General features: G+C 33.1%; 1 protein-coding gene and 1 pseudogene across 1 annotated transcript; both read left to right on the top strand.

Annotated features, from left to right (window-relative positions):
• Window positions 1-367: 367 nt before the first annotated feature.
• LOC115961989 lies at window positions 368-4,434 on the top strand (annotated as a pseudogene).
• Window positions 4,435-6,232: 1,798 nt separating this feature from the next.
• LOC115961058 (ankyrin repeat and SAM domain-containing protein 6-like) lies at window positions 6,233-15,152 on the top strand. Its single transcript, XM_031080106.1, has 6 exons — window positions 6,233-6,705; window positions 8,512-8,573; window positions 8,669-8,919; window positions 10,801-10,875; window positions 10,985-11,047; window positions 14,818-15,152. Exons 1-6 carry the CDS (start codon window positions 6,602-6,604, stop codon window positions 14,860-14,862), a joined length of 600 nt encoding a protein of 199 aa, XP_030935966.1. The 5' UTR covers window positions 6,233-6,601; the 3' UTR covers window positions 14,863-15,152.
• Window positions 15,153-16,251: the final 1,099 nt, after the last annotated feature.

The following is a 16,251-nucleotide window of genomic DNA, read 5'->3' as shown; positions in this document are numbered from 1 at the left end:
AATTAAATTAATCAACAATTAACGTAACTCGTAATTTAATATAATTTATTTACATTCTTAACTTTAACCTTCTATTGAACATTAATTAGTTTTGAAAAAACAGCAACCACTTTCAATAGTAGTCAAAAAAGCACAATGGTCTTGAATTAGTATAATTTAGTAACCGTGTTGACGCTTTCTCGTTTAAGAGATGTCTCATGCAAACTCTTGCTCCTATAAATAGTCATTCTAGTTTTGTTCAAGACATTTCCGATGTAATTTTTTCTTCCCACATTTTATACAATTCTTTTATATTGGCCACAGTTCCATTGTGTTGTGCACCAGAGCCAAAAGAAGCACCCATAGGGGTGGCTCATATATATATAGAATGGAGAATATGAAGTCACTTGAGAAAGTTGTAATTGCACCCGAAAAACCTACAGAACGTAGACAAATTTTCTTATCAAACATATACCTTTCCCTTGTTCTGTACCAAGAATCCGTGTCCTTTTTCGACCCCCCAAGTTCCCAACAAATGAAATGACATACTTTGAAGCTTATCATAGCTTATGCAGTGCCCTTTCCAAAATGCTAGTGCCATTATGATTTTTTAGCTGGTAGGCTAGTGCCATGTTCGGAAGAAGATAATCGCTTTGAAATTGATTGTAATGGTGCTGGTGTTGTGGTTGTTGCAGCAATAACTAACACCAGGTTGAGTGAACTAGGTGACCTCTCTTCTCCCAAGCTGGAGTTCAGGCAGTTGGTTGCATTGTTGGATGAAGAGGGTGATGAAGAAAGGGACTTGGAAGGACAATCCCTTTTTGTCTATACAGGTTATTTTCCCTTCAGTTATTACTTATTAGTATTTAGTACTATACAGTTAAATTTATTAGTAAATAAATTTTTTAGTATTATAAGATAAATCAGGCTAAAATAATATAATACGGATTTCGTATAATTTATTTTTTATATGAATCAGAATATCATATTTTTTTTAAATGAAATTCTTGAAAAAGATGTATCTAAAATAAATGAAGTTTATAAAAAGTAGTAGTATTTTAAAAAAGTTTTTTTGATAACCCGTTACCAAATTAGCACTTACCTCTCGTTACATGTGAGTTTGGTAATTAAAAGTTAACTTTTTGCTTAAATTATTCACTATTTGTAGGTCTCATACTAGTTTTTGTTTTATCTCTATTTTTAAAATATATAACTTTTAGCTTTTTAAAAATAAGTCAATTTTTTTTTTGTTACACATTATGCGAATAAGCTACCAAAAAAAGTTGTTCTCAAATGGATTCAAAAAATCAAAGTAATAATTTGCCACTTAAATTTAAAGTTGAATCTGTTAAAAAAAATCAGTCAATTAGCTTATGGCTATTTATAACATAAGCCTAATTGTGGTTTTGTTTTTTTTTTTTTTTTTTTTTAATAAATTTATTGTCCGCTGGAGAGTGGCTAGACTTAGGGTCTGTTTGGATAGAACTTATTTTGCTGAAACTGAAAACTTAAAACTGAAAATACTGTAGTAAAATAATTTTTAAATGTGTGAATAGTGCTGTGGGACCCATTTTTAATGAAAAAGTTGATAAAAAGTGGAGTATGTGGGACCCGTGAACAGTGCATAAGTGCACTGTTCACAGAGGACCGGGTCAACAATTGCTGCTGGGGAGAATAAAAAAAAAAATAAAAAAAAAAACGCAGAAAACGTGAAACGTAGAAGTTTTGAAATATGCAGGAAATAATCTTAATTTCTCCATATCCTTAATGCGGTTAGAAGTTTTTAAATGAAATGGAGATTAAAAAGTAAATAAATGAGACCTATTTTCTTTCAGTTAGATGGACGTTTAAAATAAAAATAAAAATAATATAAAAGAAAGAAACATATAGATTGATTATTATGTCCTTGCTTTTTATTAGTTGTTAATAAATGTTTTTTTTTGCGCCAATTTTTGGTGGCGCCATAGCATAATGAAACTCTCATAAGATTATACTTCCTTTAGGAGACTTTATTTGTCTCATATTTAAGTGATAGATGAAAAACTCAAGTCTTAAATTTTCTAGTTGTGAAAGTTACATGTTATGATGTAACATTCTATTAGTTGTGATAATACTTTGAAGACACATTGGAATAACTCCTACCATGAGTAAACATCATGGAGTTACAATTAGTTAAACTCATTGATGGAATGAGAGTTATGAAATAAATCTTAAACTACAAAGGTCCCTAGTCTAGCATATATGTAGCTTGTACCTCCATCAAAAGGTCATATGTGTGGAAAATGTCATATACTAAAACTCTTTTATTTATACATTTTCTTAAATAATTAGTTATCTCTAAAACACTTGAACAACTATGGTTAGAGATACAGTTGTTTTCTTCCTTTACTCTAGGTTTTCTATACCTATGGGTCTAGGAAAAATCTTTTCTTAATGTCCAATTCACCACCTTATTCCAATCAAAGCACAAACATAACCTTCCTATGGGGCGAAATCATTATTTTCATGATATAATTGCTACTTAGATGCCTTCATTCCTAATGAAGTCTCATAAAAATTTCTTGATGTGATTATCATCATGGCTTAAGATGCTATGGCCACTCCCAAGTCATTTTTATATTTACTACTTCAACTAGCATCATAAAGATCAACAAAGCCTCATGTTGATCATGACAGGAAATTAAAACAAACTATAAAATGATATTTCAAAATAAGATAAGTGCAAGAAATCTGAAGCACACTTTAAATATATATTTTTTCTTTATGATCTAATTTCATAAATACCATAAACTTTATAAAATCTAGAGCAGAGGAAGAAAACAAACATACCTTCGGTTATAGTTGTTCAAGTGTTTTAAAAAGAACTGATTATTTAAGATAAATGTATAGATGAAAGAGTTCTTCTAGTCTATATGACTTTTTCAACACATATGACCTTTTTTATGGAGACACATGCTATACATAAGCTAGACTAGGGACCCTTTTAGTTTAAGGTTTATCCCGTAACTCTTATTCCATCAAGGAGATTAAACAATTGTACTTGTATGGTGTTTACTCATAATAGAAGCTATTTTCAAAGTGTCTTCAAATTATTATCATCAATTGAGAGTTACTAATAGAATGTTACACCATAATGTGTAACTTTCACAAATAGAAATTTTAAGACATGAGTTTTTCAACTATCACTTAAATGTGGGTCACTTTTTAAGGTTTCCTAAAGGAGGTATAATCTTATGGGAGTTTCGTTATGGTATGCCCCCCAAAATTGGCAAAAAAATTACATTTATTCACAACTAATAAAAAGCAAGGACATAATAATCAATCTATATATTTCTTTCTTTTATGTTAATTTTTAATTTTAAAAGTCCATCTAACTGAAGAAAATAGGATCAATTTATTCCGTAATTTTTTTTTTTATTTAATGAACTGTTAAATTATTTCTCAAAAAAAAAAAAAAAACTGTTAAATTCCTCTTCCTATTCTTTTAAAGGCGTAATGCCAAACTTAAATTGAAAAAAAAAAATGTAAACCATGTAATTGAAGCAAATCAATTTTACAGTTAGTTTTTGCTCAATAAATTTGGCAGTTAGTTTGTTGTGACAGTTTACACAGATGGGTTGGCAGTCAGAGGTTTTGAGGCAAATTGGGCTGCTTTAACTCGCGGTGATAATCTGGTTGTTGTTGCCTAATTCAAACCGGACAATTCTTAGAGCTCGAAACCCACCAAATATTTAGTCACCCACACACTATTGAGTACTCAAAAACTACTGAGACAGATCATAATTTATTCACTGTACGAGGTTTGAGTGGCATTGTCACAAATCAACCCACCACATCACATAATCAGACCCATATGGTCTATTTGTCTCCGGAACGCATAAGCTACTTAAAGAAGGCGGCCCTCGGGGGCGGAAAACTGAAGAATTGCACCACATTTCATGTTGTGGCAGCAAAGATATGGAAGGCAATGAGCATTGCAGTACAGATGCAAGAGGAAAGGATTTTCACCATGTTGTTTCCGATGGATGCTTGCAAAAGAACTGTGCCACAAGCACCATGTGGGCTTGCAGGGAATGCAATGCATTGATTCCTGGATTTGCAAGAGCAAGTGTGAGGGAGCTTGGGGAGGAAGATGACTGGTTCCTTGTGAGAAAAGTGCAAGAAGGGGTGGAGAGACTTGATGATGAGTATGTGAGGTCTGGGATAGATTGGTTGGAGGTGAACAGAGGAGTGCCCTGTACGGAAAATAGCTTCTCATTGGTGTCATGGTTGGGATTGGGGCTAGAAGAGGAAGTGTTTGCATGGGGAAGAGTAAAATGTGCCACTCCAATTGTGGTTAAGCCTGGCTTGGTCATGCTGTTGCCAGGGCCAAAAGGCGAGGGAGGCCTCAATAAGTGCTTGCAATTGCATGGAGATCAAATGGATGATTTCTATAGGTTGATGATGAATGTATAAAATGTATTGTCCTCTATTATTTATATATGTAGTTCACATAGTTCATGGTTCTCTAAACTAAAACCTTAAATTCTCGACCTTGTGAAGAAATAATTTTTGAGTGCCTCAAGGAAAAAAAAACTAAAAATAGAAAAAGAAATAAGCCAAGAGCCTTATAGCTCAATGATATTGGCCAGTATCCTTTATAAGGAGAACTAAGATTCTAAACCCCTTCTCTCGCTTATTATAATAATTGAATTATTAGAGAGAGAAAATGAAATTAAAAAAAAAAAAAAAGCATTTGAAACACATTAAAATAGTGCTAGAAGCCAAAAATTGATTTAAAAAATCATAGGAAAAAAAAAATCCATTTGGATAAAAAGGGTCAACTAATAAGATCCACAAATTGACCCATTTTGACTCGGCATTTAGCGGGTCAAGTTGACCCATCTTTATCACGAGTCCAAAAATCTTCATGCATACCCATATTTTCCTTCGAATTTGGAGAGATAATAAATTTTGAGTCCAATTTTACGAGGTACCTTAAGAAAAACTCTAGTTTAAAGGTTTCCCTTTCTCAAAAAACCCACTGGCTAATCAAGTCATGAAGGTGGTCACCCATGTGGTCGTTTAGTTCAAACCTCATCAACTGATGGACCATCTAATTCACCACAAGTGATGGGATCCTAGGACTTTCCCCTCAAAATGGTGTAATGTGCTTTTAGACTCTCAAATTGCCTAACCAAACAGACTCAAAGGATTAAAATGATAACATTATCAAATTGAGTAGACTAAAATGACAAAAATTAAACTTAGGGAACTAAAATAATAATTGGGGTAATTACACTCTCCTCCCTTAAGGTTTGAGAAAAATAATACTCCAACCTAAACTTGAAGGGTAAACATACTCTCTTTCCTTGAGGTATGAAGAAATTAACACTCATTTTTCCCTCCCCTCTAACACTCTCCTTCTAAATTTTTATAATAATCTCTTTACAATATTTTTAAATAAAAATGCAAAATTTATCAAACACCAAAACACTTGCAACAAAAAATCTCTCCACAACATGTTGAAAAAAAATTAATTAATAAAATCACACTTAATATTTTAAAATACACTTTAATTACAAATTAAAAAAAATCAATTCTAACTATAAAATAAGATAATTTGGAAACTTGGCAAGTTAGCACACAACATTTTTAATATTAATTTCACAAAATCTGGTCAATTAAATATCATCTAGAAAATGTTTTTTCCCTTCAAGTTTAAGGTAAAATGTCATTTCTAATCTCATGGAAGGGGAATATAACCCCATAATAATTTACCAAACTTAAAAAAGTGTAATTGTGTGTATATATATATATTTGGGTAAATTGCAAATTACACCTCTAAAATTTAGGGGTGATTGAATTTTACACCCTGAAGTTTGGAGTGTTTGAATTTTACATCCAAACGTTTTAGAACTTGAATTTTATCTCCTAAAGTTTAGGTCGTATGGATTTTACACTTTCAAATTCTAAAACTTTAAAATGTAAAATCTAAACACTCCAGAACTTTAGGGAGTAAAATTCAAACACTTCTAAAATATAGGGGGTAAAATTCAAATTCTAAAATGTTAGGGTGTAAAATCCAAATATCACCAAATTTCAGGAGATAAAATCCAAATTTCAAAACTTTATGATGTAAAATTCAATCACCCCATACTTTAGGAATGTGATTTGTAATTTACTCTTTTTTTTTTTATTTACCAAAGAAAAACAAGCAAAAAACAAAAACACTGCGTTTCAAGTGCTTGAAAGGCATCTTGGACCCAAAAGTCACAAAATTAGTACACACTATAATCGCAGTGAAAGTCCCTTTGCCTCACTCCCTCCCTCCCTCTCCTTGCGCTTCACAATTCTTCCCCCAATACAAAAGCTTTCCACCGACTTTCAAATCCTTTTATCTCTCGAGAATTCAAAATCCAAAACCAAAACTCTCTCTCTCTCTCTCTCTCCGTTACTTTAATTCCCAAACCCAAAAGAATATTTATTTTTTAGGGTTTTTGATCTCTCTTCTCCGCAACTTCAAATCCTTCACTCCAATTCTTTTCTTCATCTTCATCAACTCCAATTAGGGTTAGGGTTAGGTTTTCTTTTTTTCTTTTCTTCTTCGTTGTATTTATTAAATTAAAGAAGCGCTAATAAGATGTATGCTGATCGAGTGGAGGCAGAGTCCAAGAGGTCAATAAAGGATCGACTCAATGGGACTTCCATTGCTGACACTCGCCGCCGACAATTCACCGGCAAGAGGTTCGCTTTTGCCCCCCACAATTTCATCTTTCTTCGCACGGTTTGTTTTGCCGGTTTTTAATTTTTGCTTCTATTTTGGTTTTTTTTCTATAGTTTGATTTAGCTGTGTTTGTGATTGGAGGCTTAGCTTGTTCTGGGTTTATATTTTATATGGGAAAGTTTCAGAGCAATTTGATTGAGTATATGTATATATATATATATTTAATTTTTAATTTGGTGATAATTGATTGAGAATTTTGATTTCTAGTAAGACTTTGAACACTGGCTGTGATGGACTCTCATGATGTTGTTAATGATGCTTTTATGCGTTGGGTTTATGGAAATAGTGCCATCAAAGAAGTTAATTTGAGTTTTGTAGTCTCAAAGTTGCAACTTTGTGGGAAATTTGGAAACTGTTAATTCTTAATGAAGTAATTTCATTAAGTTTATTAATCCCTTGTTCGGAGATATTTTGATATCTGTATCTTTTTGATCCGTGCACGTGCACACACACACAGATAGAGATCTTGTGCTTCACTGCTGTTGTTTCCACAGTTGAATTGTTGAGAGGAAATCCGGGCAAAGGCTTAACATTGCCTTGATGCACATCCATAAAGCATACGGCTCTACTCTGAGTAATCTAGATGGTGGGTTGCAAACTTGCAATCGTGTGATGTTTGATCTTTAGGAATTCAACACTAATTAGATTTCTTAATGAGATCTTTAATGGTTTTTGATTAGGGTTTGATGTTTAAGAGTAGGTAGGTTTAGGTGAATAGAAGTTTGGATCTTGAATATGTTTCATAGCGACTTGGTATTAAAACGGTGAATAGAATGAGAAAACAGAAAGATAACTGCTTAGTAATCTCATCTAGGTTTTCCTCCTAAGCTATCACACACAGGCAAGCACCACCCTCAAAGCTTAAAATAAGCTATTGGAATTTTATTAGACCCAACTCACCATGAATGTTATTGCCTACAATAAAGCTTTTCAATGGGCAATGGCTATATCCTTTTCTAGAAGTAGTAAGACTCCTAAATAACCTATTCTTAGAAAGTCTAGGATTACTTTTTTGATAATTTGATAATTGGTTGGGGGGGGGTCAATTTGAACCCTTAATGTCTTTTTTAGAAAGACTAAGATTACTAATAACAAAGAAAAAATATTTAACTTCTCTTATCAATAAGACTCATGGGCCTTTGGTACCATCAAGGAATACTTTTCCAAAAAATTGGAAATCACCAAATTGTCCTTGTAATACTATAACTAAATTAAAGCTTATCCAACAAAAATAAACAATAGATAAGACTCGATGAAAGATCTTCTTTATCAGAAACTTCCCAAATTAATTATTGAGCACTAGAAGCAGCTTTCTCTTGCCTGTTATAAGCCTTCAAAGGGGCTGCCAGTTACATTCCACATCATCCTGCAATAACAGTTTGAAGCTTATTAGAAAATTTTCCTTTGGTATTGCATACCTACCTTTGTTGGATACTCTTAAGTCTTAATCAAACATTGTATTGTAGGTGTTGCTAGAGTTTAGAGGACCATTGTGCATACACTCTCTAGGATTTGTCTAACACGCTGCTGGATGCCCTTGTTTTTATCAATTTCTGGTTTGAATTTTGGAGTCTATGAGTTATCTGTTGGATTGTAGTGTCAACTTTGCTTTCTGGTTCATCAAGTGGCTATTATTATTATTATAGATAATATTCCCATTCCATCTCTCTCCTTTTTTTCTTTTTTGTCTTAATTGGTCAAGTTCTAAATTATTGAGGCCAACAATATTATTAAAAATAATTGTGTCAATGAAATCTCTTTTTCAGGCAAAGGCAAGATGACAAGTGGGAACATGATCTTTATAATGAAGATGAACCTCAAATTTCAAGTATGCATTCTTTCTGATAATGCAACTAGAGCCTGCTCTCTTTTGTGGGCATCATATCACTAACCTTCTTTATGTGTTTTTTATGGCTTATGAAGACAACAAGGTTGGGGCTCGAGATCTCCGTTTAAAGCTTCAAAAGAAAAGTCTTGGACAAGCATCTCAAAGAGGGTCTCTTTCAGGTGTTAGGGATCTACGTGATAAGTTAACTGGCCTGAATGATACACAACCAATGAACGTTGATCCCCCAAAGCGAAAGCTGGAGGCTCAGAGGCCTACTAGGAAAAGCGTAGCTGAGGTCCCTGCACCAGAGCTCAAAAAGGGCACCAACCCTGCTCCTAGAAAAAAGGCACGAATCTTTTTCTTTTTTTTTTCGCTCACTGTGCTGTTCAGAACTACTTGCTAGATTAATATATTAGTTTAGTTTTTGTGCATGTTTAGGTGGGAGTTTTTTTAGTTCTATTATATATATATATATATATATATATTATTCTTTTAGTATAGTTTCTTATCATTATATGGTAGGGCATTGTTATGCATTTTTAAAATAATACATGTATGCATTATCAGGTAAAAAAAATTAGAACCAGAATATAGTTTTTGTTCTCAAGAAATAGGGGTGGACTAAGGATTTGGAAAGTATTAGGGTGGGTATAAAAATAACTTTATCCACAGACCAAAAAAAAAGCTGCACTTTATAGTGAGAAATAAAACATGGAGAACTGAAGAAGATATTGTATTGGTTTCAGTGTTTGTTTTCCTAGTTACACTTTAGACGTGTAATTGGTCTGGTCTGTTTATTAGTTAGAGAAGAGAAATAAAACCCTTATTGCCAAAGCAAAATGATGAGGATGGTTCCACCTTTTAAACCTACCTTGCATTGCAATCATTTTTGCTAATAAACTAAGTGAAGAGAATGCTCCATCATTCTTCAAGAACAATTGGAAGAAGTCCCTACAAAATCCCTACTTCAGAGGTAAACTGTGCTGGAAATCAGATATGAAAAAGGGATTTAAAGTTAGTGGGTACTATCAGGTTCTGCTTTGCAATAGTGATCAATCATTTCCTTGGGGAAAATTTGATGATTGATAATTCACGGAGAAAGAATGTTTGGATTTCGTATTGGTGTTATATGTGCAAACGCAAAGGTGAATCAGTAGATCACCTATTACTAAACTGCTCTATTGTTACAGACTTATGGTCTGAGGTGTTGGGTTTTTTAGAATTTGTTAGATGATGCCAAAGACTGTTGTCGAGTTGCTAGCTTGTTGGCAAGGACATTTTGGGTTTTGGGCCTCTCATTGCTTGATATGGTGCTTGTGGAGGGAGAGAAATAACCAGAGCTTTAAAAATATAGAGAAAACTATGGCTGAACTCAAATTATTTTTCTTTAGAACTTTTTGGATTGGGTATCTGTTTTGCATAGTCAGTCCTCATGGTCTGTTATATTTGTTTATATCAATAAAATTTCATTACTTATCAAAAAAGATTGATTCTTTTGCTATCAGTCAGTAGTGGACCAAAGCAGGAGGAGATTGCATTATTAAGTAAAATTCCTAGACTTTACCGTAGAGTAATGATAGCTATTAAAAATTCCAATTCTTCAATTATTGTAATCTTAAAGTTGAGAGAAAACTTTTATGAAATGCTTGTGTTGTGTGTCGTATCAGTAAAGTTGAAAACAGCCCTTTGAAATTGATCTTGAATCCACAACCTCACCCTCCACCTTGTTATGAGGGGAGGAGGTGCTATTTGAGTTGGAGCCCATTAGCTAGCACTTCCCTGGGGTATCTCAGAGATTTGGTGATCCTGCTACTATCATGCTTATGCAACAGGAGTCCCTTTATTGTTAGCCCCTGGTCCAACCGTCCAAGTGGCTAGTGGGTCAAAAATTTAAAAAGTAATTGAAAAACATGGTCTGTATTATAATTATGCCGTGCACATATCTTTATTGCTTTAGCTTGATCAGCCAAAACAACCCTCTTTGCATGAAAGTAATTTTTGGGGATTAAACTGGGTAAAGTGGAGGTGTATCTTGATCAATCTTGGTACCAGGAGCTCATTTATATATATATATATATATATATATATATATATATATGTATGTATGTATGTATATAACCTACACTATTAAAGTAGCGATTAGTCTTCTAGTGGACCTTCTATGCATCAATACAAATACATTACTACAGTTCCACATAGTTTCTGAGTCCTGCTTCTTTTTGTGCAGGCTGGTACATCAGTGGATGACTTTTTGAACTCTTTGGGTCTCGAAAAGTATCTTATTACTTTTCAAGCAGAGGAAGTATGAAGATTTTTCCTGCTTCTTGTGTTTTGCAAAATTCTCTACTATATTTGTTGCTTTATATCTCTACTTTCAGGCTTGACTTAACTTTACCTTTCGGTTTGTGGAGGTTGACATGACTGCCCTAGTACACATGACTGATGATGACCTCAAGGCTCTAGGCATACCAATGGTAAACCCAATGAAACTTTGCCCCAACATATGTAGTTTAATGTTGCATTTCTTTTGTCTTAACATTGGATTTGTGGAACTTCTCATAGCAATGACCCAAACAAAGAAGAAGAGGAAGAAAATGTTGGATTTGTGGCACATCTCATATATCTATGTTAGGAAGAGTACTTAAATTTTGACTTCTCCCCTGACCATCTTTTTTTAAGACAAAGAAGAACAAGTGTTGGTAAAAGCGCACTTAAGCGCAAAGTGTGAAGCCCCAAGGCTCTAGCGCTTTTTGCCTCTAAAGCGAGGTGCATTCAAAGAAGTACGCTTTAGGCACGCATTTTTGCACTTTTTCAAAAAGCTCAAAGCGCGCTTTTTGGCGCTATTCATATTTTTCAAAAAAATAAACCAATATGGAATTAAAACTATAGGATCTTAACATTATTGATATAAACCTTTGATTTGGCATATTTTTGTGTAACTTATCAAAAAACATATTTTGATTGTAACTTACTGTCCTGAAAGGATGAAACCCACAACCCCCTAGTTCTTCTCTATTTTTTTTTCTTGGTTTTTTTCTCCCGGAAATAGTAACCCACCCTTGCTTCTTATTATTGTTTTATTCTTTGTCCCTTTTGAATATCTGCTTGGTACCAATTACCATACTGCTATGTCCTGAAATTCTTAGCTAATTCATGAAAAAAAAGTATGATATAATATATTTGTGGTAATTCTATCGTTACTTTATTAGTTGTTGAACATAGCATTTAGACTTATATTGATTCATCTCTATAGACTTATTAACTGATTAAATTATTAACTAAGATTGGCAATTAGTCATAGGGCATTATGGCCAATGGAGATTTAAGAAAGAAAATGACACGGAAGTAGTCATAACTAGCTGATCCAAAAAATAAAAAATGACTTGACTTGCAATTTTTGTATTAAAGTTGCAAAATTTGGGATTAGATAAATGTTATATGAATTGTATAAAATGTTTTATTTCATTTTACATGATAATTTGATTGTTGTATTGCCCATTAATAATTATTTTTAAATTTTGTAAATTTTTAAAAAAATGTACGCTTCACTTCAATCAGTCGTGCGCTTCACACTTTGCGCCTAGGCTCCAAGGGGCCTCTTTGCTTTAGTGCTCTTCACACTTTTACCAACACTGAGAACAACTTTTCAAAATTATTCTAAATAAAACCTAATTTCAACCTGCAAAATGGATTTACCATTTTGAACCCCACCGCTTCCCTGCTATCTACCTATAAATAAAATAAAAAATAAAAAAGTAATGTTGTAAGTAATAATTTTGGAAGTGAAAAGATCGTGGTGAACTAACCCAGACCCAAGTCTTTATTCCTGCTGAAATCCCTAAGGTCCCTTACCACTTGGTTTTCAAAACTGTTTTCCAGCAGTAACATATCATCCTAATCATTAGAAGTGCAAACCCATCTATCCTTTGTCACCAGTCAACTGATTCTTTATAAAGGTTCTTGTAAAGTGGATTCAAATATGTAACTTGTAGACCTAGGGTACTAACACTATTTTTATGTGCCATCCCAGCATTGTAATTTAGATTGGAGATTCGGAGAACAAAATTTCAAATTGGATTTCTTTGTTTTCTTCTATTTTGTCTTAGGTTTAGGGTTTCAGTTTGACCCCCCATTGCTCTGGACTTTGAGTTGTTCTCTCACAGAAACCAGATTTGATGTCAGGTTCTTTAGTTTTTCTGAGTTGATCTGGGTTGACCACTATCTGAGTTATGTCACATCTTGTGTCCCTATGGAAGCATGAATTTTCTGCATGAGCAGAAACCATATATTGAATCATTGATTACAACTGTAAATTCTAAAATAATTTTAACTATACACATGAACTAAATTCATTTATAGGTGGAACTATCAGTACTAATTTCAGTAATATCTAGGGTATATTAGTTAGTGGTTGGTTCTAAATTCTAAAGATGATTAATCACATTTCTCTAAGCTGGTAGTTGTAATGAATTTACAAAATAACATCTTTTTTCCTGTCAACTATTTTAGAAAGAAGATAAAAGCAGAAAAAATATTTGAACAAACGTCATAGTAAAAGTTTTTAGAAGTTGAACATCTTGTCATAAATATGACAGATTTATTGTTAATCTCAGCATGCTTTGAGGGCTGTTTCAGAGATCAACAACGTTTTTAAGAGCGATGCTTAGGGTACTATAAAAGTTACAAATTGAGGTGACTGTTGACTGTTGAGTTGTCAAGCTGTGTATAGAATGAGTCCCCTGAATTTGGGTACTTGGGGTGTAAAGACAGTAGTAATCACTTATTACACTTATATTATCTCAATTTCTCAAATGACTGTCAGTTTGTAATTGCATGGTAGTAAAATTTGTACCCCTACAATTGCCTTTTTTCTTTTTTTTCTTAAGATGGATAAGTCGAAATATAAGGAAAGATCACTTTTAAAAAAAAAATCTATTTCAATCCTAATTCCAGGTCAGATGGGATGAGAGGAGAAACATTTGAGCTGGGTTAGGTAGTGCAGGATAGCACACTACGTGACTTGATCTAGAGTGTATTAAGATGGATAAGTGAAAATACAAGGAAATATGGGATTTGAATTGAGGAAATTTACTTTAAAATTGAAGTGGCCTCTATTGATGAAAAGATGAGGGAGTCACATGAGATGATTTGGTCATGTGTACAGGAGTGATTAATTCACTAGTGTAGAGTTAGTTGATTTGAGTTGAAGTAATGAAAAAAGATAGAGGATGACCTAAATAAATAACTATGGTAGAAGTAGTAGAAAAGGACATGTCAATAAAGAGGTTACAAAAAGTATGATTTCGGATAGAATAAAATGGCTGAGAAGAATGCATGTGGTTGACCTTGATTAGTCTATTGAAGATCCATAGTTGACTCCGAAATTTTTGGAACTAAGATTTGGTTTTTGTTGTTGCCATTCATACAACTGTCAAGTTTTTGACAGTTGAGGCTCCTATGCAGGGCACATTCTCCAACCTAATGATCCTACCCTGATGATCAGTAGATCTTTTCCATTTGAATAGGAGCTAATTTTTGGCGCCCTGTGGTGAGGGGGGAGGTTTTTGGTTCTCAATATTTTCTTGGGGTTGTGTTGTAGCATCTGCTAGTTTTGTTTTTTAGAATGACTCCAAGTATCAGTTTGGATAAGTCTTTCTGACTTGACGTATTTAGCATTCTTTCCCAGATATAATTCTTTCAGATTGAGCTATATTGATGATGTGGTTTGTCATCAGAAATTATTGATTCAGTAGAATATAGAATGTATTATTTGACCGAACTCTGCCTAGTACTAAAGTTGCAGCTGGCAATGCTTCTTATCCCCTTCTTCATTTTGGTCATTTTCCTTTGCCATTTTCTACACACAAAGATCTATTTGTCTGATCAGTCACATGCTAATGCAGCAGCCATGATCTTTTGCCGTGTCTATCCAAATTATTACAGCTTACTTTATCCAATCATTTCACCCATGGGTGGTACCTTTTTGTTATTACAATGCCTTCTTGTGAAATTCTTTCCCCTTTGTATAGTTGTATTATGTATTTATGCTAATTGTTGCAGGCAATTTTAAAGTTCAAAATCTAAAAGAATGTCGTCATTTTTGTTCTGTTAGGCTCGTTGGTGATCAATCACACGTTGTTATTACTATTATTCTTATTTTGTTCTTTTCCTATTGGCTGAAGTGTGGCTTTTCTTTTCTTTTTTTTAATATCAATTCCTAAGTTTCAATTCGGTTTGGTTTCAGGGTCCAAGAAAGAAGATAATTTTAGCTTTGGAATCCAGAGCCTGACATAAGAGAGGGGAGCCAGTTATTTTCCGGATGTGTTCCATGTATGATTATTTCGGTACAACAATTGCATGTTAGCAGGCCTGTTTTGAATGCTCAAGTCTGCATAACGTTTTTCCCCCCCTTTTTACTGCCTGTATTGCTGACAGTTGCTTAACCAAGTGCATTATTGATGTCAAACCGATGTGAAATTGTTAGCTTGCAACAGAGGTAGAAGTTCTAATGTAATGATTTACTGCTTTTTATGAAGCTGTCTTTTGGACTTAATCGTTGCACTGAGAGAGATAGAGAGAGAGAGAGTTCTTAAAAAGTCCACTCAAAATAGAGTTTGATATGTGATGTACTACAGACCAAATACTCGACTGTGATATCACCAAGCCCAAGGTGCTATCACCATTTTGACCAAAATGGGTTAAACGGACTAAGCGTTACTTGCATCCACTTTTTTCTATCACGGGAGTCGGGTTTGCTGTTTAGATGTAGATATAGATGGATGGATGGATACCCGAGAATGCATTTAAAAGTTGCTAATGTGATCTGGATTCACTCTGTAATCAGGGTTTGCACAATATAATTTAAGATCTAAGGCGAAAATTTTAAATTGATTTTTTATTAATATTTAACTATTGCTTAAATAATATTTAGTATATTAACAATCAATTTTTTTTTTATTGTTTTATATTTTTTTAATATTTAAAATTCATTATTCTTGAGGTTTAATATGACTAATTCACTTGAGCGATATTAAGGATACTATAAGATTTATTGTATAGGCTTTACTGACATTAATATTAAAAAGTTTATTCAAACATTCATTATTTAATGTTTATTAGAACTAATTAGCACTTTTTATTCACTTAATGGTGATTTGATTGGATTACTATTATTCTATATATATATATATTTGAAAAAATGCTAAATTACAGGATGATTTGATTGAAGGCCATTTCGAATTTATTATTGGAAGGAAATATTCCATTATTGATGTATTGTTTTGGGATTACACACAATATAATATATATATATATATATATATATATAATTAAGCAACACAAAATTTTATATATGATATGAGAATAAAATTAGTCAAATGATGAATTTGGTCTTCAACATTTTAAAAAGAAAATCCAACATGGTTTGGAAGAGTTCAAAAGCTAGAATTTGTCCAAAACACTGAAATAGAAAAAGGGGGCATAAGTGCACTGGATGTGATTAGTGACACAACAATTTGTAAAATCTATGTAATAAATTATATAGTATTTCAAACATTACTTAATTGTTTGGAATCTCTTAAAAAGAGAGAAAAAAAAATTACAACTCGCTTATTTATTTATTTAAAAAAAAAAAAAACACTTATTTCCTCATTCGGGACCCTAGTCCAAGGCCTAGGGT

Source organism: Quercus lobata, chromosome 9 (assembly GCF_001633185.2).
Source record: "Quercus lobata isolate SW786 chromosome 9, ValleyOak3.0 Primary Assembly, whole genome shotgun sequence".
NCBI classification, from domain to species: Eukaryota; Viridiplantae; Streptophyta; class Magnoliopsida; order Fagales; family Fagaceae; genus Quercus; species Quercus lobata.
Note: the sequence above shows the minus strand (reverse complement) of the source record. Positions and strands in the feature narration are given on the sequence as shown.

Coding starts and splice junctions, on each gene's coding strand:
- LOC115961058 (XM_031080106.1), top strand. CDS start 6,602: ATGTATGCTGATCGAGTGGAGGCAGAGTCCAAGAGGTCAATAAAGGAT. Junction 6,706..8,511: donor CGACAATTCACCGGCAAGAG/GTTCGCTTTTGC, acceptor TCTCTTTTTCAG/GCAAAGGCAAGATGACAAGT. Junction 10,876..10,984: donor TTACTTTTCAAGCAGAGGAA/GTATGAAGATTT, acceptor CGGTTTGTGGAG/GTTGACATGACTGCCCTAGT.